Source organism: Cydia strobilella, chromosome Z (assembly GCF_947568885.1).
Source record: "Cydia strobilella chromosome Z, ilCydStro3.1, whole genome shotgun sequence".
Classification (NCBI taxonomy): Eukaryota; Metazoa; Arthropoda; class Insecta; order Lepidoptera; family Tortricidae; genus Cydia; species Cydia strobilella.
In genome coordinates this window covers 50,943,662-50,968,694 of record NC_086068.1, presented here as the reverse complement: position 1 = coordinate 50,968,694, position 25,033 = coordinate 50,943,662, and the positions used below count along the sequence as shown (strand labels likewise).

Genomic DNA, 25,033 nt, shown 5'->3' with positions numbered 1-25,033 from the left:
ATTTTGGAGTAGGTCCTTGAGGCAAGCTGAAAATATGGTATGTAAAGTATGGAAGAGTGATAGAATTACAATGCGATTCGATGGCGAAGCGATAGCGATAGTCACCTTGGCTAGGCCGCCAGGTACACTAGGTAGGATGTACAATGTGATTGTAAATATGAAGATGGTGTATATTTATGATATGCGTATCGTATGAGTATCGGTATGAGGACATTTCTATTAAAAATGGTAAGTAAGATTTTGGAATTTTTATATTAAGTAGGCTACTTTATAGGTTTGGGCCAAAAAAAACTTTAAAAATACCCTACCCTGCAGCCAGACCTGCAGTGCAGTGCTGTTAGGGTAAGATAGGAGAAGTATTAGACAAATTTTCAGCTTGCTTTGAGGACCTACTCCAAATTATCTACCAGCTCTCGGACCAGTATGACTGGCGTCGTAATAAAGTTAATAAAACCAAAGAGGATATAATAGGATAGAGCGGTACTGTCATAGTAAATTTTGTAACCACAGTAAATTCACTGCCATCTAGCGACACACTTTAAAACCAAAAATGAATTTTTTTATAAAAATACAATAAAATGTATTTAAATATGGATAAATGCTTTTTTTATTTGCATTAATAATTTTTATATGATTTTGACCCATGTTGTTTCACTTATATGCGTTAAAATTGTTAAATAATAAACAAAACCGTCAACGCGCTCTATACGAGGGTAGGCCAAAGGTAGTGGCGCCATCTAATCGAGAATAAAATTTTCGTAATCTTCGAGGCACGTTTTTTCCTTAGACTGTATTACGGAGTTATATCTTTGATAAAACTGTGATTTAAGCTGATTATTCTATAATAGATACAAGACATAAGAGACAATAATTTCTCATGACTGACGCATGTTATCTTTATCAAAGATAGATATAACTCCGTAATAGATGGATACAGTCTAAGGAAAAAACGTGCCTCAAAAATCACGAAAATTTGATTTTCGATCAGATGGCGCCACTACCTTTGGCCTATTCTCGTATAGAGGGCGTTGACGGTTTCGTTTGTTATATAACAATTTTAACGCATATCAGTGAAAAACATGGGTCAAAATCATATAAAAATTATTAATGCAAATAAAAAATCATTTATCCATAGTGAAATACATTTTATCGTATTTTTATAAATCTTAATTTTTAGTTTTAAATTGTGTCGATTGGCAGTGAATTTACTGTGGTTAAAAAATTTACTATGACAGTACAGCTCTATCCTATTATATCCTCTTTGTCTTTATTAACGGTTTATTGGCAATGTGTAAGTTATTATTAGTGCATTCAAAGGCCTTATTAATAAAAAACAATATCCCGAAATTTTGGATAGGAAGATATTTATGTTGACTTGACTTCCCCTCCAGATATATAGGTATCGCACAAAGTAAAACCTATTAACACCTACACACAAAAATAATTTAACATTGGTTTATTGAATTGAGCTTCGAAAAGAGATCAACTGAAGGGCATATCTTGAGAGCTACATACCTAATAATTATATTGTTTTAATCAAATATTGCGCTGCATCCAAAGCTAATAGGTCTAGAAATAGACAATGAAACAATTCGCAGTGACAGTACAGTACTGTAGCATATTAGCAATCAAGAATAAAAGCGCTCCGTCGCTCACACAAGGACCAAAGGTACTAGTGAAGGATGTAGATAGACGTAGACCCTTTTGTTCTTACAGCTATTTGTAACCAATAGATTTATACTTAGGCCAACTGAGCCAATGTTGAGTGTTGCTGAATTATGTTGAGCAGGTGCTTCATGCATCACCATAGCACATATGTAACCTCCTATTCATGGGCATGTAGGAATAGCATATGATGCCCATGCATTGTGCGGATTAGAACTTCCCGTACATAAATCTTTTGAATTTCATTTCGAAAACAATTTTGCTCGGAATGTTATTACTTTATTCAAAATTTAATAATGTTTACAATATTGAGGCTCAAGGCGGAAGCGGAATGGGTATTTTATATTGATGGGAATGGCACAAAAATTAGAATAAAATACTTTCGCTTTGCTGTGTTGTGAACAAATGAGTAACTTTCGCTGCGATTCCAGGATTGAGTTTTGTATTTGAAATAAAGCAATAATATGAATTGTGTAATTTTGTCCTGTTAATGGATATACTTTGCCAATCAGTGACAAGGAAAACGAATCAACATAAGATAAAAATAATATGAAACATGTCTATGTTTGTAATCGATGGACACTGATCCAACATCGATCCATCAAAAGATTTCTATCCTTTTTCCGTACGTAGCACATGTTGCTTCAGTAATAACTGCTTTAAACGGACACAACGAATTATACTCCATCCTTATATTCATTTATTTTTCCGAACTCTGTTCTTTTTGTTATATAACTGGTTTGCGTTTCCGATATCGGTTGCCAGTATGTTTGTTCGCGTTCCAGTCGATTTAATATGCAGATCCTACATCGAATTTCCTATAAAAGTACATATTTAAGTAAAAATGCATGACAAAAATAAACAGTCTAAATACATTAGTATCCCATTAAACTGTTCTGGCGTGGTGACTTATATTATAGCTAGCTTGAGCTAAAATTTCTGACTCTGTTCGCTTTGAATATGTTTTAAGGAACATTTTACGAGTTCGTTGTCTTTGTACTATAAACAAATGAACTATTCTAATTCTAACCCAAAGGCCAGGCTGGATAACCATAAACTTTTTGTTTGCTTAATAGGTCGTTAAGCCTGCGACTAAAACGTTTAGTAGATAGTACCTTCATGCTTATCGTCGCCGAACCGAACCTTAGTTGACTATGCTATGTATTTATAAATATGATATTATAAGTGTATTTATAAAGTAAACATGAATGTTATTGCTCGATGATGTAGGTTATTGGACATTAAGTAATGCCACAGGGCGCTAGAGATCCCCTGGCCCATCTCCACATAAATTAACCTCAATTGAGTGCCGAGGAGGCGCTTCGCTGATTGAAGACAGTCCACTCTAACAACCAGTAAACGACCCTCCCAGTCTTCCTGCCTCTTCAATAAACGAGCGAAATTTACTATGTAACAATGTCCCATTTATTTGAAGTTTTATTTCAATAACCGCTAATACCATCAGTAACGTCGGCACATATATGGTAGATATGTGTGTAGGTTAAAGCACTGAGATACGATTCAAAATATCGATAGATAAAAGATTATAGCTAAAGATAACATAAGTATCAATTGTAACAAAGACAACACACTGCATAAGATCGATAAATTCAACTGGACGTTTGAACTTATACGTTTACAAACATCCTAGTTCTAGGGAGTAATGAAGCCATAATGGTACTATGATTTATGTGCCAAGTTACAGTAAATCTTTCTTCATGTACCATCCGGTGTAGGCAAAGAGGTGCTTTGAACCTCGCCCTTACATGAGTTTTCTCAGAACGTCTTGTTAACATATTCGTATGTGCATCAACTAAGTTCAAAGATGTCACACAATCTGTGTGTACAGTATGCCTGAACATTTTGTACCTACATTCAATTTATTGTGTTTACGCTCAGTTGCATTGTTTCCAGTTGGCATGTTTACATGCATATCCCTAGTGTGTTTTGAGATTAATTGTGTACATAAGTTAAGTATTCGGAAGAGGAGCTTGGAGCAACAATGTTGCGTAAATAGGCCGCGGCGACCCGCAGCCGTCGCGCGGTGTCAACTACTGGAGCACAAGCTATACCTACGCTAACCACAAGATGCAGTAGTTATAACGCAAAGCTATGGATTTTCTGGAAGTTACATAGTACTAGGTATACATATAATCTTAAAGATGGTTTAAAGAAATCATAAATACATTAGTACTTTTAAACGATACCAAGCTCTAATCAAAAGAACCAAACCGAGTAAAATGCTACTATGGGTATAGGTATCTTAATTAGTATAAACAACCTTAAATTAAATCTTAAAGCTTATGTTATCTAATTATGTCTTTCGTGCGTGCTGAACTATAATAACTTAAAAAGAAAAGGCGGAATACGATAATGTCATAAAACACATCAAACGTGGCCGGTATCAAAACGTTTGACCCCAAATAAAACCAGATCCACCCATAAACAGTTTTCCACTGTTTGATGTTTGCTTTTATCGCCAGTTCGGATTCGTGCAGTGCTTATTGACTATTGGTAAGTTTCACCAACGCCCCGTACCCATGAATCCAACCCATTTCAAAAAGTGTCGTTACAACAGTAACCGCATGCGAAGCGAGTTTTAAAAGTAAACTTAACAATAGGTGTATTTCCACTGTTCTCAGCTTCCCCAGGGCAGTAACTTTGGTAATCGCAAGTATAATGTCCGGCTCCGAACAGGATAGACTGCCAATAATAGGCTCAAAGGAACACAGTAAAAAAAGGGGACGCGGTTACCTGCTCCCAAAAGCTAACACGCATCGTAATGAAGTTTTAAAGTTCGTTACTAAGTTTGCGTTTTGGGTAGAATGCGTAATTTATACTTGATATGTTTATTTATGTATTAGACATATAACTATTGAAGAATATTATTTTTTTGCTATAATTTTCAATCATATGTGTGTGTTTATTGTTATACTTATTATGATACATAATGCTCTTAAACCATCACTGTTTTCCATTTCAAACATAGGACACAAAACATAATTGTTTCCCAAAACTTTTATAGATCCTACAATTGATCAAATACGTTGTACGGCAACGGAAACACCCGGATGTCTTGGTAATAACAAAATAGACGTGTTTTGCTTATATGGAGCTTTAAAAAAAAACGTTAAAATCGCACGTTTCTAAAAACCTAAGTACCAAAACTCGCGGCAAGGCATTGAAGAACTACACTTGAACTAATACATCACTTGTTAACATTCAAGAGAAAAGTTTTTAAAGTAGTAATGGGTCACTGGAGTCAACGAGAGCGTGATGAGAACCGCGATAAAGGCGACGACGCGCGCGCGTCCGTACTCCGCCAAAGGTGGGTGCACACTGGCCTGTGTTGACTAATGTTATATTGCTGCCCTGGTGAGTGACTACATTGAATAAAACGGAGTCACGGAACTGAGCCAAACCCCAAGGAACCCGGATCACCAGTCATTGTATACATATTCTATTGGTTATTTATGGGGAATAAATATCGGGTGTTAAGGGAAGTGACAAAGATAAAGTTAACTTAGTTCTATGGATATGAATATAGTTTTTACTGATTTTTACATTATGTATTACTTTTTATTATATAAGTTTACCTACGCGTGAATATTTTACTACTTTAAGACTTTATACATTGGTCTAAGTTGCTTTGTAATAGAACATTCAATATTTTTATATTATATTTGTTTATTCTTCAAAGCGTTCAGTATTCAATTCACTGAAGAAGTTTCAGATGCACTACTTAATTTAAGACTTATTATAAAAGGTGCCTCGTATTATTTGGATAAGCATTTTTTTTTCCTCTTATTTTTAATATAAAAAAATATTAAAACTATTCCTCAATCAAACTAAATATAGGTAGTAATTTTTTTTAAGAGCTTTTAAAAGTCTGAAGTAACATACCTAACGTTTGGACAACTAAAAAAATCCAACTACATATGTACCTACATATGTACCTACATAGAGTTTTGTTCAGATTATGAACATCTGTTTTATTTGTGCTATCTTGGCGCGCCATACCTGAAACTCACGAGTAAGTAAAGAAAAGCATCTTAACAAAAAAAAACATAGTTTCACTCCTGATGAAGAAAGAGCGGGCACACTATCGCGGCACTTGTTGCGCAAGCACTCGGGATTTATGGGCCACGCTCGAGTTACACTTGATAACGGACACACAAGACAAGAGCGTTATGTTTGTCGTGTAAACAAAGGATCATATCAATTATACAAGTTGTTCAACAGGTCTGGGGAGATCTTAGTTGAAATTAGGCATTTTAGACATATATTAAAATTGGATTTTAGAATTAGAGCCATTAGAGGTGCAAAGTCAAAGTCATAGTCAATATATTCTTTATTCAAATAGGCCTAGCAACAAGCACTTTTAAATTGTCAAGTTTTAAATATTACCTTAATTTAAATATCAGAGCAATTTATTGATGCAGTTATTATTATTCTTAAAAACATTGAATTATTATAGATATGTCAAACTTAATAATAAGAATTCACAAAAGGATCGTCTCACACCAAAATGTATAAAAATTAGTAGTCTGAAACTTTCTAGAATAAAAATCTAAATGTCAAAAATACAGATTACCTATTATAGGTATTCATTGAATTATCAATTTCATCATTATTAACACAATTATAAATAATTAATTATTTTCAATCACAATCCCACGGTGTTTCATCATTCATGTAGTCTTGTGTGCTATAATAGGCTTTAGAGATAAGTTTACGTTTTACATATTTTTTAAATTTATTAACAGATAATTCAGTGATGATATTTGGAAGTTTATTATAAAATTACCCATGAATGATTTTTTAATTTTATGGAGCCGAGTGAAGGGTGTAAGCTTATGCTTATTTCTAGTATTAATGTTATGTATGTCACAGTTTTTCTTAAAACTGGCAATGTTTTTATGTACATACAGAATATTCTCATAAATATATTGACAGTGCACTGTCATTATGTCAATTTCCTTAAATTTATCTCTAAGCGAGTCTCTATGGTTCATTTTATATATTGCTCGAATAGCCCTCTTCTGCAGAACAAAAATGGTATTTATCTCTGAAGTACCACCCCACAGTAAAATACCATATGACATAACGCTATGGAAGTAACTAAAATATACTAATCGAGCTGTTTTCACATCAGTTAACTGACGGATTTTGCTCACTGCAAAAGCTGCAGAGCTCAGTCTATTCGAAAGAGTATCAATATGGGGACCTGAAAGTGACAACCATGGACATTCAACCGCTAAAGGACGAGGGCAAAAAGCTTGAGCAGATCATTTTAACACCTGGACCCTGGTGCAAATTTACAATAGGGCCAAAAAGGGTCATGGCCCGGGCGCCATTATGGACGTTCGCTATAAGTATTTTAATTACGAAGCCCGAAGGCCCATTTTTCCTGTTGACTGTACTAAACCGATATTGAGGTCCAAGTTTTAAGTAAGACTTTTCTACTGTTGTATTGATTCTCACTTGTTTGACAACCGACGAGAATGAAGGAAGCATACGAGGATAAAATCTCTACAACTTTTATTGTTGACATTAAGGTTAACTCGCCAAGGTCTATCTATAGGACCGGATAGAACTACTAATATATAAAACAAATACTAATACATAATTTCGCACCGACAGTGAAGGGTCAAAGTGCGGGAGCGCCGTTATGAATGTCATATTTTTATAGAATTCTGATGTTTATGGGAGCCCTTCCACACTCGGTTTCTGCAAAGTCTGTGCAGTGCAATGATAGCGTGTTCGGTCCTTACTAAATGTAAACTAATTTTACATTAGGTACTTATTGTAGTTTCTAACTCACCCGTAGCATAACTACAATGTTTATAAGATCGAAACAAAATTAAATATATATATATATACTAGTTCTACTCTTCTTAGTGATTTTTCAATGTAAAGGGAGTCCGGAGCAATCTAGTCCTATTAAATGGCACAAGGCAAAAGTAAAAATACATAAGACAAGCCGCCAACCTAGAGGAAAAGAGACTAGACCTAAGTAATGTTTAGTTCGGTTTTCGCATGTTTTCCTTTGTAGGTAAATAAATACATTCCCCGAAACTTATTGATACGAGGCGAAGTATGAACCCATGATCTCCGGTTTAAAAGGCGCACGCGTGCATGCTCTTAGTTAACATTAAAATACATATTTTCTCAAACATATTTTTGTACTTAGCAACAAGTACGAAACCGCTGGTTGCGATTAGGCATTGGCGATGCATTTATGGCGAGCGCCCCTTGTTGCTAATCTTGGCGGACCGCCAGGCACGCTTCTGTGAGGTGGCTGAAGAGTGAAGAGCACACAACAATGCTTACGTACACTTTGTTGGTGGTTAATGACGACCTATAACAAACTCAATGCACGTAGCTATGAAATTAATATCTGTATGGAAATGATGACACAAACTTTTAGATATTTAATACCTATATGACTATGTTTGTGTTAGTACAAAAATCAGTACATAAACAACCAAAGTAACGATCGCGTCACGAAACGCGGCAGAACAGGAGTATTACAAATAAACTGTTAGTACAGCATACTCGTATTTCTAAAGGCAGTATGTTGAACACTTAGGTTGATAAGTATTTCAGGTGTTGACTAACAAATGATGTTGGCGGTTATAAACAAAAAATAAACAACATGTTTTGGTTCTTTCACTCCACACCCACATGGTACGTACGTCTATCACATATAATGTGCGATAAGTATTTGATATATCGTAAATCAAAATCAAGGTTATAAATATGCCAAGGAATGGTAACTACCTATGTCAGTTATATGAATCAGCACAAATCAACTAACCTTAATAGTGTAACAATACGCTAAGATGGGACAAGAGCGATCGATGCATCAAATTAAATCGCCATTGAAACCAATTGGTGGCTCGTTTGTAACCACCGAACGTTTGTTGCTAATGTTCTGTCGGAGAGAAACGCAAAAACTCGTATCGACAACCAACGCTCCGAGCTATTTAACCGCAGCAATTAATACTAACAGTAATTACTATCGGTTCCTTTAACCGCCTCGGACATAACGGAAATACTGATTCACCTTATCGATAAAATGAAATTACGGTTTTTTTTTTTTTTTTTTTTTTATGTGATGTTCAGCAAACGAGCAGACGAGCCGCCTGATGGGAAGCAGTCATCGTCGCCCATGGACGTAAGCAACATCACAGGAGCCACTTAAGCATTGCCGACCCTTGAGAACCCTAAATACCCGCTTCTTGAAGAATCCCATGTCGTAGCACAAAGGAAATACCTCAGGAGGCAACTCATTCCACATTCTGCACGTTCTAGGAAGAAACGAGCGGGATGCCCGCTTATTCATGGTGTGCCATGTGTCTAAGAAGTGAGGATGAGCTTTGCTCCTTTGGCGGGAGGTGCGGTGATAGAAACGAGACGATGGCACCAGATCAAAAAGTTCTTCGGAACATTCCCCATTGTACAGACGGTAGAACATGCAAAGAGAGCCAACGTCTCTCCGAAGACTAAGAGGTTCTAAGCCGTCAGTAAGTTCGGAATTGCCGACAATACGAACTGCCCGACGTTGGATGGAGTCAAGGGGAAGGAGCTGGTATTGTGGAGCGCCAGACCAGAGATGAGAACAGTACTCCATATGGGGTCGAACCTGCGCTTTATATAACAAAAGTCGGTGACCCGGTGTGAAGTACTGTTTGGCTCTGTTAAGCACCCCAAGCTTTTTGGAGGCCAGTTTGGCTTTTTGTTCCAGATGACTACGAAACTGGACTTCGTTCGTAATGTCGACACCAAGTATCCCGATACTTTTAGCGGTGGTAAGGGGAATGCCCTGAAACTTTGGCGCCGTGACAAATGGGGTTTTTTTGGCGGAGAACGCGCAGACTTGTGTCTTACTGGTACGGTTTTCATATAAGGCACATAGCTCGAGCGACGCTTTCATAACGCGGAAAAGCTTTGGTAATCGAAAGTTGCATCGTACAATGATAGCATCGAAACAACAGTGCTTTGTTAAAGACTACAAATGTCGAATCCCATACAAACGCGACGCAAGAACGATGAATGTGCGGGCTCTCCGTTGAATTATTTACGCCGCGATGCTTTACCGACCAGTAAATTAGGAGAACAAAAACAACTATCTGGCAAGATTTCATTGAAAAGTGCACTTTTTCTTAGTCTGGGCGCATTTAATGAGCAAAGACATTAAATAATGTATAGCAGTAGGGCCAGTAGGTACCGTTAATTCCCGAAACTCTAGCTTTAAGGTGCTCCTGCATGGAAGTTTTAAAACGTTCTCAAGATATTGTTTAATAAAAAAAAACATAATATAGTTACCAATATTATGTAAAATACGCCACAATTATAGTAGATTGTTAACCAAGGGATGAAAGGCACTCATTTCTGCCGAGGTATTTTGGCGCTCGAACGCAGTGAGAGCGCCAATAGTCCGAGGCTGAAATGATGCCTTTCACCCGAGTTAAACACTCTACTTTTCATTTCGAATACGAGGAAAGTAAAATGCATGTGTTTTCTTTAAGACATTTTTATGGTATTTCTTAAGGGTACTTTCAGTTAACAATTTAGGCAAAAGTATCGTTATTTATGCAATGGACAGTCAAATATCAGAATGGAAATTGTATAACAAATCCATTTAAACTCAAATTTCAATTGCTTATCTTAAAAAAATTAAAAAATCGTACTTCGAACGTAAAATGCTCTAGTGCAGACACGTATCATTTTCTGCACACCTTTTAGAACAACAACGACCCTCTTTCAGAGCATGAGAAATGAAATAGTAGATTGTTAACCAAGGGATGAAAGGCACTCATTTCTGCCGAGGTATTTTGGGGCTCGAACGCAGTGAGAGCGCCAATAGTCCGAGGAAGAAATGATGCCTTTCACCCGAGTTAAACACTCTACTTTTCATTTCGAATACGAGGAAAGTAAAATGCATGTTTTTTTTAAACATGACTAAGTATACATTTTTATAGTATTTCTGGAGGGTACTTTCAATTAACAATTCAGGCAAAAGTATCGTTATTTATGGAATGGAGAGTCAAATATCAGAATGGAAATTGTATAACAAACCCATTTAAACTCAAATTTCAATTGCTTATCTTAAAAAAAAAAAAAACGTACTTCGAACGTATAATGCTCTAGTGCAGACACGTATCATTTTCTGCACACCTTTTAGAACAACAATGACCCGCTTTCAGAGCATGAGAAATGAAAAATAATTTTCATTTCTCATGTTCTGAAAGAGGGTCATTGTTGTTCTAAAAGGTGTGCAGAAAATGATACGTGCCTGCACTAGAGCATTTTACGTTCGAAGTACGATTTTTTGAATTTTTTTACGATAAGCAATTGAAATTTGAATTTAAATGTATTTGTTATACAATTTCCATTCTGATATTTGACTCTCCATTCTATAAATAGAGACACTTTTGCCTAAATTGTTAACTGAAGGTAGGGTACCTAAAAATACTATAAAAAATTATACTTGGTCATGTTTTAAAAAAGACATGCATTTTACTTTTCTCGTATTCGAAATGAAAAGTAGAGTGTTTAACTCGGGTGAAAGGCATCATTTCAGCCTCGGACTATTGGCGCTCTCACTGCGTTCGAGCGCCAAAAATACCTCAGCAGAAATGACTGCCTTTCATCCCTTGGTTAACAATCTACTATTTATTATGTATTAAGAATATTTACAAGTGTAATTATCAAAAATGTAAAATTATAAGAAACAGAAATGACCAACAACAAGAACACGACGCTAGTGCAGGGTTGGGTGGGGCTGCAGGGCTGCACCGTCATTGAAACCGAAGAAATGTTGGATGGATTTGAATCTATGCCGTGCCCCACGGATACACATGCTGGTGGCTCGGATTATCGAAATTATAATTTTGGATCTTTAGCCAGCCCATTACTACATTAAGGGATATGACGGATGTGACGAGGGGAGTGAAAGTTGCGTGACGCTTTTTGCTATTATGTTAAATATGTATGATCTCTACCAGTTTTACTGCTCATTTATTCTCGATACTGTTTAAAAAGCGGCATTAAGGATGACTCACGTTAGACCGGGCCGTGTCGGGGCCGGAGCTTCCGGGCCTTACTTTTCTATGACATGACAGGTGATCACGTGATGCTTTCCATAGAAAACGAAGCGCCGGAAGCTCCGGCCGGGACACGGTCCGGTCTAACGTGAGTCATCCTTTAGCTTCTACCTTTCCGGTGTGATCAAGTAGTTAATGATTTATTCACTTTATATAATGTTTCAACAGTTATTTGTACGACCAGGTGAATGCACTTGCTTATGTGTTAGTTTCTACATAGCTTGCGTAGGTACATTAATTGTCGTAGCGTTATAAATCAAAGAAGGAATTATCATCATCAATTAGACAAATTAGGATTTAATGGGCATTACTAGGGCAACAACGGTCACTATTTCACTCCTCCATCATACGAGTGTGTACCGAGAACGCAGCCTAGTTCTAAAAGTAAACATTACATAATGTCGATAGCGAATGCTGGCAATTTATAAATTATATAAAGCCGGTTTCTGGTTAACATGTGAGAGCAATAATTACGGGTAACGTGTGGCGTCACTTGACATTTATATTTGATTCGACGTTCAACAACTACCATCTGGTCCTACTCATCGGCGCGGCGCTTGTAAATGAGGGAATACTGTAAATTAAAGATAAAACGCGGAGGACTCATAAACTATCAATTTTACACCTGGAGGTCTGGTACGGGCATGTGATGCGTGAGGGATGAAAGTCATGTGACGTAGAAGAAAGGAAAACCAAGGAAAATGTGGATGGATTGTGTGAGACGATATGAAAAAAAGAGGTATGGAGGAAAAAAACATGCTGCGCCGACCCCAAATTATGGGAAAAGGGCAAGCGAGTGATGATACACACCTGGAGGCCAATAAGATAGGCTTAATCTGTAATTAATCGAAATTTCTGCTGTACATCGAAGGTAGCAATATATGAGTGCGAGCGAGAGGCACAAATATTAATAACAGGTTGAGAGAGACTTTCAATCAGATCTGTATATATCTGTAAATTTGGAAGTGTCACAAATTAAACAATTTTTTTTTTTTACTACGCCAATATTGTAATGTGTTGAAAGACTAGTTTTAAACAAATTAACTAATAGGATTCTACATGACGTAGGGTTATTTTACCTTTAGCTTTTTGGACGTGAAAAATATAAAATTACAATCGTACCTAAGGCTAATAACGAGTACTTATGTCCAATATGATTTTTATTGCGCTTAGAACTGCATGTCATGATAATAATAGGGCTTATCAGTTCCAAGAAGTAATCATTTAGTCAACTGGCAAAACATTTATAGTTCATGTAAGATAATCTGTCGAGGAATGCTGTCGCATAGTAGGTATCTCAATACCCATTGCAAAAGTGTTACTTTTTACTTATTACACCTAGTACCTAGTAAATAAAATTTGGTCCAACTATTACACTTGCCTTCGCCTTTGTACCTAAATTTATATGAATTTCATGTTATCAATTTTTGTTTTGTACAATAAAGTGATTTACTACTACTACTACTACACTTAAATACAGTTAATTAGAAATAAATATATTTTTTAAAATTTTAATACATAATAATGTTTTCACGCAGTATTATCGAATAAAAAATATCCGTATGCACGACGGGTAAAATCCGCGTCTAGGTTATAATAATTCAAATTCTATCGGAATTCAAATTATATATTGGCATTAGTTACAATACAGGCAATGTTCTTTAAAATAATCCAAGAAAAACGCGAGATAATACCACTACCACTATAGTTCATGGATAATAATTGACCGTTGACTTGAACGACACATATCTATAGAGTATAAAGTAACCATTTTCAATAGCCTGTCCAAACCTAGCCCACGAGCGGTTTTGCTTTCTCGATGAAAAATGTCAGTCAATATCACATACATATCTGTTTCCGGATGCAGGATGTCTGCAGCGGTCGCTGTGTGAAAACGTTTCAAAGCTCGCATAGACTAACTTCATAAGACTCCGCGAAATGCTACGATTCGAGCATCACAATTTAGTTGTACTGTCCGCCCGCCAATTCCGTGCATTCGGAGGTCGAGGAAGTGGGAGGGTGTGCGCCGCGCCCGTACGTACAATATGACACTACTCTGTCATGAAGACCAACATTCCTAACATTCCTCAGCCGTGCACGGAATTCGCACGGAATACTATAACAACCCAGGTACCTCCCTAAAATGTATTTTTTGTAAATATTTATAATTTAACCGAGGACTGGTCAAAATTGTGGGCGCCATTGAGTTAATACGAAAGTGGATGACCCGCGCGAAGTCGCCTTTTCATTCAAACGTAGTCCTCAATTTCCTCTCTTTATAATAAATTAACATTATTGAAAATATTTTGACACCATTTGTTGTATAGCTATGCCCCTACGTTTGATTGTTTTCGAATTTGTAATTATTATATTATATTGGGAGCATTTAAAAATTTGTATTATTTAAATCTGTCTTTCGCTCCTAATTTTGTCAATAACCAAAAAATCGAAAAAAGTCAAACGTCGGTGCATAGCTATGGTTAATAGACATCAAAATATGTAAAAATATTATCCACAATGTCAATATTTAGGGAGGAAAATGGGGACTACATTTGTATGGAGAAACGGCCGTCCTATTAAGCGGTCGCGGTCCCTTACTAAATTTGTACGGGAGCTATGTGTGATGACACTGGAGACCTCGATTGTCCTATGTGCTCCGTCTAGTTGTTGGGTTGGGCTGTGCCGCTTTGCAAAGCATGTATGAAAACTCTCAGTCAGTTTAAAGCATTCTAATTATAAACTACAAGAACCTCTTTGAATTTTAATGATCATACTTTCAATTTACGCACGTTAGGTTGACACCTACTTCGGTTTCACCTTTCTAGAAATACCACCACCATTCCATTCTTGAAGTAACACCTACGCTTCAACGGCGTACGTGTAATAAGGGCATAAACACCCACTAATCAATTGCAAAATTAAATAATAACCATTCGTTTTGGTATGGACGGTGTTGGTTGGTTAATAAGTACGAGAGCGCACTTGCGAGGTGACCGTGAGTAATGTAATGTTATAAGAAGCATCTAGTAGGCAAGCGATCTATGTCCGCTTCACAATGTGACAGTGGCAGTTGGCGACTGGCACACATAGTCGCCACTCGATATGGTATCGGCCGCAGTACCGCCGGCAAATTACAGTCCAAGGTGCTGCAGCACTAAACTAGATATGTGGCCATGCCGACTCGGGTCACACGACCGCTTTGTTTAATTCATTTAACGATAAACGTCAATGTCTTCTTGGCGATTTGAACTTTATTTTAACGACATGGCTAATTTACGTCTAATTTTAAGTGCACTTAAGGATAGATTTAAAACTTCAAAACCGGCCAAGTGCGAGTCGGTCTCGCGCATGAAGGATTCCTGACGCAAAAAACGACAAAAAAAATCGCGTTTGTTGTATCATATGGGAGCCCCACCTTAATATTTATTTTATACTGTTTTTAGTATCTGTTGTTATAGCGGCAACAGAAATACATCATCTGTGAAAATTTCAACTGTCTAGCTATCACGGTTCATGAGATACAGCCTGGTGACAGACGGACATATAGACAGACAGTAGAGTCTTAGTAATAGGGTCCCGCTTTTACCCTTTGGTTACGGAATCCTAAAATGAACATCATTTTTAGTTATTTTAATGTAATCAGAATTCAGACACAGAAAAATACATGGATTAATAATGAATACAATTCGAATACCGGCCCCGGTCACACATTGACATCACTAAATATACTGATAAATTAGCTTATTTCACGGTATCCTTGTCAATGTCACGCGCCAGTGGTGAGATGGTCTTCTGGATTTAATATGACAGTGAAAGCAAAGGAACAAGTTGAAACAGCCCTGCCAGCCCACCACAAAACCAAGCATCTTCTAAGTACCAATACTAATAAATAATATTAGGTTACATTGTTATTAAACAAAACGTATTAGTTAACTAAGCGGTAGGCATCTCGTACTTGGTAAACCTGACAAGGTGGCAGAGCTAGAGATTAAATTTTGTCTACACTGAAGTGATCGGGTTTCAACTGAGTGTTCTAGTTAATCGGACGAAGCAAGATGTTAGCTTCTTTATGGGACGATATTAATATTAATACTCTCATACTTAAGTTCAAACTTAAATGAAATTCCTTTGTGACAGGTTTAAAAGAAAACACAATATAGTAATTTGTTTTCAATGGTTAGAGTAATTATGAGACCGGTTCCGAAATAAAGGAGGCAATAATAGTGTACTTACGTTTGTTGTGAGCTGAGTAGTCAATGTGTGTACTTTTTCTTTGGCATCAGCGAGCTCTCTCCTCAGCTTCCGTACCTGTCGATGAGATGCAATTTTTAGTTGCAGTACCCAGTATTATGTAGTTATGATAAATTATCATTGATAATATAAATCTAATAAGTCACTTAGACTTAAATAATAAGGGAATGATTAAAAAAATGAACGGAATAACAGATGCGCTAATTTCAATACTACAAATAATTCATATTTTAAGTGCGTGATAGCGCGTGTGCGTGTCACAATCACAAGTATACTTAAGCATACTCAACTAACAAAAATAAGCTATGTGTATAGCTCTTCCAAAAATAGTTTTGAACCTAAGGTTTATAGTTTACACAGGTTTCTGTAATAATGTCGGTCACAAAATAGACACATCTATAGCTCTTGTCCCTTAAAGGAGGTTATCTTTTATAGCTAACAGTTTCTATTGTAGCCCGATGCTTAGAAATCATAAATGTCCTTTCTGGCACAAGATGTGCCTATTGGAACAGTAATTCTAAATTTAGTTTTGGAGAGCAATAATAGGAAAGCGCCTGCAATGGACAGACACTGAGGTAAATACGTATAGTGTTCCGTTTTGCAAATTCTTCTAATACAATTAAAAAAAATTGTTAATTTCTTAATCAAGCTAATCAGAATTTAGAGAAGTTATTATTGACCTGGTTTATGTTACTGAGTACCTACTATATCTTTAGGGTTCCGTACCCAAAGGGTTATATTCAATTCGGTTTTATTCAATTCGGACTTAAAATAAATTGCAAAAAAACTAAAACTCTTACAGTTGCAAAAAACATTCTGACAGCATCGAACCGCCCAAAAGTTTACAAACCCATCATACTACAGGACACACCCATAGAACAAGTCAATCAGTACAAATATTTAGGAAGCGTGATAACCAATGACTAGATGCACCGAAGACATTAAGCAGAGAATCGCTATGGCTAAAGGAGCCTTCAATAACAAAAAAGACCTACTTAAGGCACGCATTTCCAAAAAAGCCAAGAAACGATTGATAAAAGTGTTTATCTGGAGCATTGCGTTGTATGCGAGTGAGACGTGGACACTGAGACAAAAAGACAGAAAAAGGTTGGAAGCTTTCGAAATGTGGTGTTGGCGGAGAATGGAAAGGCTTAGCTGGACTGAAAGAAAGACGAATGAAGAGGTTTTGAATATGGTAGGAGTAAGGCGAAGCTTATTAAATACCATAAGGAATAGGAGAGGCAAGATGTTAGGACACCTAATGCGAAACGACAACTTTTTCCTTAACATCCTGGAAGGAAAAATTGAAAAGACGAGAGGCAGTGGAAAGCCTAGAATCACATACCTGAGCCAAGTGAAAGAGAATGCATGGTACGATCAAATCAAAAGACTGGCTCAGGAAAGAAAGGACTGGCAATTACTCCACCGACAAGAGCAAAGCTCTTAAGTGATGATGATGATGATGATGACCCAAAGGGTAAAAACGGGACCCTATTACTAAGACTCCGTTGTCTGGCTGTCTGTCCGTCTGTCACCAGGCTGTATCGCATCAACCTAGACAGTTATAATTTTCACAGATGATGTATTCCTGTTGCCGCTATAACAACAAATACAAAAAACAGAATAAAATAAATAATTAAGTGGGGCCTCCATACAACAAACGTGATTTTTTTTGCCATTTTTTGCGTAATGGTACGGAACCCTTCGTGCGCGAGTTCGACTCGCACTTGGCCGGCTTTTTAAGTACCTATATATACCTAACTACATGTTGAGACATCCAGACATATTTTTTGACACAAGTATCTTTTTTCGTACAAGATCGTGAAGGGTAGCATCGTAAGATTCGTACGGCGTCTGTACACATGAATACATTTACGAAGGCATTCAAGTGTGATTGAAGTCCCCACACTGCATTAGGCTAGCTTTATATATCGGTACCGTACTGACACGCATGAAACGAAGATGGAGTAGTGGAAATATGGAGAGGTAAAAAAGTACGTATATATTTGAGTATCAATGTAGAATGGGACTGTCAGTTTTATAGCTCGTTCTTTACCTTGTGTGAAATAAAGATAGGGTGTCATGTGCGCAAGCCCTTACTAAAGCATATTTTTCCGCTTATTCACCGGTAGGTACTAAGACCTCAGATGTGTGACGGTGACTGACGCGTAACGGATTTCAACCGAGTGATCCTTTTACGTTCGCACTACCTTTTACTCGCACTGGCCGTTGAATTATTTTAACCTATCACGCCCGTTTTGGTAGTATGTGAAGGGAAATAATTTATACATGAGAACGGCCTTTGGAACATTTAGAAGAAGCCGACTATGTTTTTTTTTTGCCGTATCTAAACTGACTTTAAAGGGTTGATATTATCTAATAAAAATCCAGCCCAGTTCGTGTCAGGTCAGACTACGCACAGTGGAGGGTTCCATACGTTTCTACCCTAAATAAAATGTCTGACATACGGACAGACAAACAGACGAACGGTCGGACAGACGGAGATTGTATAGATTAGCTACCCAAAATGTTTGTTTCCCAATATTTTATGTTACGTTCGCCTTTTTTCCCACTGTTCATTTTCCTAATATGCGGTTGGGTCACCATTAGATTATTTCTTCGGACACATGCATTTCTATTCCTTTTTGCTGCTAGACTTACTTTTTCCAAGCCCACACACGTTTTCCGTGCAATTTTGAGCTGATGAAGCAGATGTTGTTTTTTTTTATTAGAAAAAGGTAAGCATTTGACCACAATCTCACCTGATGCTAAGGGCCGACGATGCAGTCTAGGATGGGGCATGTTTACTTACCTAAAAATAGATTTGCAGGAAGTGATCGACTCCTTAGCCGTTCGCATGACAAAGGTGGATGCTAGCAAGAGTGGGGTTCACACTCGTGCTCGGTACACAACGTATGTGGTGTGAGGCAAGCGGGCTACCCTACAATTCCTCTACTTACGTCGTGTGCCTGTCTCTCCTCGGAGCCTGCGCCGGCGGCCAACGACGACGCAGTCGAAACCAGCGAGGCGGTCGATCCGTGAACTGTTGGAAAAGTATTCGTTAAGTTGAGGGACAAGAAACATTCATTAAGATTATATTATACCTACCTTTAAAAAAAAAAGCTTGAAATTAAAAACTGTAAATGAAATAAGAAATTTAAATATGATTTTACAAATGATACCCTGTTCGACATACTATCTACGTCGATTTTCGTTTTGTCTTTTTCATTGTAATACAAAAATAAAGGAACTTACAGTAGGTCATTAATACGAAAAGCTATGATAGATTTTAAATTTCTCTGTAGATGGTTGCTACAAAAACATGTAAAGATCCATTTGCCCACTTTATTATGTCCAACACTATACAGGGTGATCAATCCAAATGGGTCAGTAGGGAGAAGTCAGAAACTATGAGATATAGCGAAATCTGTTCTTAGGAATCATATCGCCGATTTTAGATTTAATAATAATGACATTCAAACTTTTTTTTAACTCGTACATAACGGGGAATCAACCTCGTCAATATTCTTTATTGTAATCGCATGAGTATTTAAATAAAAAAATTGAAAAAATTTAATGCTATCATCATTAGATGTAAGTTAGTTTTTAATTAGTAATTAAGTAGTTTTAAGTAATGAATCTATGTAACGCTTTGGCATAAGCTGTAATGTTATAACTTGATTCAATAAATAAATATCATCTTCCTCGCGTTGCCCCGGCATATTTCAGAATTAAACAGATAAGTATGTACCTACTGTGATGCACTCTCAGTACGAGTTATAACAATCACTTTGTAATTTCGTGGAAACTTGTATAAGTACCTGCGTAAACTAAAAACAGTTAAATGCGCGTAAAAGACGTAACCATACTTTTGTCATGTAGTCAGGTAAGACGCAACCTTTCATTGTGAACAAAACTATCAGTGGAACAACGCTCGGGGTTGTTGCATGACCGGTACCGGTACACGGCAGAAAAAAATATTATGTCCTTTGATATTTATGATTATTTATTCTATAGGTAGGTAAGTACTATACATAATTCAATACCTGTTTAAATCAGATATAACTACTCGATAGCCAGCGGCTTATATATAAAGGGGCGGTGGAAAATGATGGAAAATAAAAGTTAAACTATAATACATACATGTACATATATACAATGTATCAAATAGGCTTACGATTCTTCGATATAGCTGAGGGCGATATCAAGTTCTGTGAAATACAGTGTGTCGAAATTGATGTACAGCAATATGTCTAAGATTTATAACAACAAATTTTTATGATAACAATTATGAATGATTCACGGGAATCACGGTCGATATATTTTTTTTTTTTTCAGATAAATTTTATCCATAGTATTGCTAGTTAAGCTTATGACGACGTTAGTTACTTAACTACTACTACATTATTTATTTATTTATTTACAATCAGCTCAACCCAAAATTTCAGGAAGGAGTAAATTGTTGTGACCGCCCCGAACCCGACAAAACAGAGACGCTATTCGCTTACGCCAAGCAAATTTCAAGCAATTTTGTATGGTTATATAGGTGTTAATGTCGGGAAAGTAGCTCCTCAGAAGAAAACAAAAGAAATAAGAGCACACCAGCGACGCTCTCAGCAGTAGAACACAGTCGCTGTGGCCGAAAACGGCTAGGAGGAGATGATGATGATGAATAACACAAGTTGGCGAAAAAGATAAATTTACAAAGTATTAAGTCGCAACATGATGCCGGAATATATGTCAGCCTTAGAAACAATTCGAAAACGGAGTATACGAGTACAAGTGTCAACAAATACCACAGGTTTAGAAGTAAAGTAATACCCTCGCTTTACGCGACCCCGTTATGCGCGGTTTCGCTTTTTTTTTATACTACGTCGGTGGCAAACAAGCATACGGCCCGCCTGATGTTAAGCAGTCTCCGTAGCCTATGTACGCCTGCAACTCCAGAGGAGTTACATGCGCGTTGCCGACCCTAACACTCCTCTCCCTCGTTCAGCTCTGGTTCGGTTCTGGTCTGGTTCGTTTAACGCGAATTTAAAATTTCGCGCTAAAATGCCTCGCATTACGCGGATTGCTTATGTATAACCTCCTAAGCCCCGCGTACAAATTTTTGTACATATTCCAAAATCTATTTTGAACTTTTGTTGAGTAACTAAGGGTTCCAAATTCAAAAACAAAACAAATGCTTCTGGGTCTCAGGAGGATAATTTGGAAAGCCATTTCCTCCAGCGGAAAAAGGCGGCAAATTTAAAAAAAATGTAGGCGCGAAGGGTTGAATTCAGATAGAAAATTTTAATTTCGCGCCTTTTTCTACACAAAGTGGGTTCGCCCATTAAAAAATCAGTCATTAACTTGTCTTTGGTAGCGGAAATCCCCGCTTGTTCCTGAAAAATTGAAGACAAGGAATTTTTTTTCGGAACGTATCTCTCGCATAAAGCGCAGTATTACTGTACAAGATTACCTGTAAAAATCGCGAAGAAAATCGGAATTATATCAAGTGTCATTGGAGGTATTAAATTATTTGTTTTTGTAACAATATGTTCCAACCAGCACCCTATCTCCTAACTACAGCTTTTGTAATTGTATGTTCCAAGATATAATCACCGTACCCTATCTCCTAATTACAGCTTTTGTAAGAGTATGTTCCAAGATATAACCACCGTACCCTATCTCCTAAATACAGCTTTTTGTATTTTTTTGAATTTTCCAATCCGCGAACCTTACGTTTCGTACATTCAAGCCTGCCGCTAGCGGCCGCTATGAAGCTGAAGTGGTCACGTTTTCAGGGTTCCGTATATCAAAAGGAAATAAAAAACCGGCCAAGTGCGAGTCGGACTCGCGCACAGAGGGTTCCGTACTTTTTAGTATTTGTTGTTATAGCGGCAACAGAAATACATCATCTGTGAAAATTTCAACTATCTATCTATCACGGTTCATGAGATACAGCCTGGTGACAGACAGACGGACAGACGGACAGCGGAGTCTTAGTAATAGGGTCGCGTTTTTACCCTTTGGGTACGGAACCCTAAAAACGGAACCCTTATAGGATCACTCGTGCGTCTGACTGTCCGTCTGTCACAGCCTATTTTCTCCGAAACTACTGGACCAATTAAGTTGAAATTTGGTATACATATGTAACGTAAACAAATTAATTTCAAACACGGGGCCACTCTTGGGGGGTAAATGAGAAAAATAAATGGTCAAATTATATCGTGTTACATATTAAATGAAAGAGCTTATTGTGAGAATCTCAAATATATATTTTTTATAATTTTGAGATAAATAGTTTAGAAGTTATTCAAGAAAATAGGCAAAAAATTACCCCTTTATCTCCGAAACTACTAGGTCAAAATTTTTGAAAAAAATACACAAAATAGATCTTTACCTATATATTACAGAAAAACCTATTAGAAATGTGCAGTCGAGCGTGAGTCGGACTTAATTACTTATTTTTGATCCGACCCCTACGGGTTTTTTAGACATTTCACATAAAAAATACGTTGTTTAAATTGTGTAATGTACGGAACCCTTGGAACGCGAGTCCGACTCGCACTTGGCCGGTTTTGTCATTTGTAGTCTGCCTATTTCGCACTTTCATGAAATGTTCATATACGAGATGGCTTCCCTTTCGCACACTTCAATTATATTTGAGCGTAAGCGTAATTCTAGGTTTGAGACAATACATAAACATTCCATTCTCGGATCGGCCTACGAGGCTTCGCTTTGGCTCACATCGTGCGCCGCAGTAAGTTTGATAATAGGTATGTATAAAAATCAACGCTCGCCTCGCCACTGTAGCGGCCATAAGCGTAATTCTTTGTATTGTAACGTACCGTCATCATTCTTCTTGGAATAGTGGTGGGAATGCCTCGGCGTGTGTATGACGTTGCCGGGCTGGTGCGTGGGGCTTAGCGCCGACCGCGGCGATGGCGACGGCGGCTCCGACACGCCGTAGCTGATGCCTGGAATATATTGCTTAGTTAGGGCCAGTTGCACCAACCACACTCGACAGACTGATCAGCATCACTCAACAAAGTACTATGAAAATTCCCATACAATACAATTTGACCGAGGGTTTGGTGTAACCGACCCTTAGTGTCGCTCATAGATGAGTACCTATATGTTATTACGTGTCGCTCAGCATAGGTACCCGAAGAGATATCGAAAGGAGTGGAGGAAAATGAGACAATTTCGTGACACTGAAGTGTGATGGGGCCGTATGGTGGCATTTGTACTTGTTCTTGTTTACTATTATTTAGTTTGTATACTATTTTTTAGTTTATCTACACCTAACTTTCATAAATCGTATTTTATATTACTATTTCTAAAGGGGCCTACTGAATAGCAGTCTGCATCGGCCTGTCAGAACAATAATATGACAGTTCCGAACAACTGACATGCCGAAATCGTTCGGCGGACTGGTAATCAGTGGGCCCCTTAAAAGAATACGTGTTTTCACTTTTAAAACTAGGTTTCCGTAAGGCCTTGGTGAAAACTAGTTATTACTGGGATTTTCAATCAAACCTCATTAAGGCACTTTTCAAAAACTGGTTTATAGTACACATAGTCTTATGTAGATAAGCCTTGTTATATCACTTGTTTCCGTGGCGTTTAGTTTTGGCGATGCTAGCAGCCTCGAAAGAGCCCAAATTATGCAACTTACATATTTAGGATTCTCATAAAATATGTTACCTTGTCCCCCTGGTCCATATTGCACAGGCAGGCAATAATAAGGCTCATAGTCACTCTCGGAAGACCTTTGCAGCATCGACGGATACAACTTCTCCGACTTCGTGGATCTGCAATGACAGAATACTTAAACGAAATGCCCAACGACTGCACCAACTAACGCGGATACATAAGGCGCAGAACACACACCGTGCGACGCCGTACCTCGCAACAACGCGATTTAAATACTTTGGTGTGGTAGTCATACAAAGTTTTGAAGTTTTGCTCAATCGCCCAACAACGCCGTGGTGTGTTCTACGTCTAAGGCACGGCACGAAAACGACACATTAAGCTGACAAAAGCCCATTATAAAAGTACGCTTAAGTGATTGGTTATCCATATTAGTTATGAATGGTCAAAATAAAACAAAAATAAGTAAGTAACTGAATGAAATTCGACGCATTAAAACTTACAAAATAATTTCTTATTGTTGATGGCTCCAAAATAATGAGTGATATTGCAATTTGTGAAGTGTAACAAAATGTGTAAATCAATAAATTAGTGGAAAGAAGCCGTGCCAAGACATGCGAATGTAATAAGAATGTTAAGTTTTACGGGAAGCGTGCCACCTGGAAGCCAAAACAAACAAATTTCCAACCGTGGCATACCTTGGGAATGTCCTATCTCTCAGATAGCTAAAAATTTTAATTATCAATAAGATTATTTTAACTGCGTTTATTATTCAAGAGAAATTATAAGTTCGATGGCAATGAATAAGGATGTTGAGCATGACAAATGAGTTCAGTGATTGAAGATGAGATGTGCGCATGACTCCCATATTCCCTTATGTTCGTATCTAAATATTTACCACTTCACGGTTTAAAAAAAAGTTGTGTACTGGCGTGTGCTAAATTATTATTTATTTATTATTATTCGGAGATCCAACAGCTGTTAACATGTCTATAGGTTTTATAAATATGATACAAAAAGCCAATTACAGGTTTTCACCAGTGCATAATACATATGTGTAATGTCGGCCACATAAGTTATATTTTTTAGTATCCACAGGCATCTTGCTCCACCATAAGCGAGAGGCAGATATGCCACATTCACGTTATATGTTTACTGTGCTCATATAATTGCCAGTTCAGGGTAGGTAATCCAGGAATATAGAAGTTTACTTTAATTTTAATGTATATTCCCGTATATATATATATTATTACAATCATTCTGCCGTTTTTTACAACTGGTAGTAAAATATTTTTTTCAATATTCCAAAGTTTATCCCGCGTCTTTAGTAGATACTTATAATTGTAGAGATCATAATGAAATTTATA

The 25,033-nt window shown here is 37.2% G+C and overlaps 1 protein-coding gene across 7 annotated transcripts in view; it reads right to left on the bottom strand.

Moving 5' to 3' along the window:
- LOC134753937 (protein sickie) overlaps positions 1–25,033 on the bottom strand; it is a 292,384-nt gene that overhangs the window by 42,042 nt on the left and 225,309 nt on the right. For 6 of the 7 annotated variants that reach the window (XM_063689921.1, XM_063689917.1, XM_063689919.1 and 3 more), the window contains 4 exons: positions 23,721–23,827; positions 22,862–22,990; positions 18,989–19,071; positions 16,011–16,085 (listed from right to left, as the gene is read on the bottom strand). In XM_063689921.1, coding sequence (XP_063545991.1) covers positions 16,011–16,085; positions 18,989–19,071; positions 22,862–22,990; positions 23,721–23,827 — 394 coding nt within the window. Of the gene's footprint in view, positions 1–16,010; positions 16,086–18,988; positions 19,072–22,861; positions 22,991–23,720; positions 23,828–24,364; positions 24,392–25,033 lie in introns of all 7 variants that reach the window. The other variant, XM_063689918.1, reaches the window with a different exon arrangement.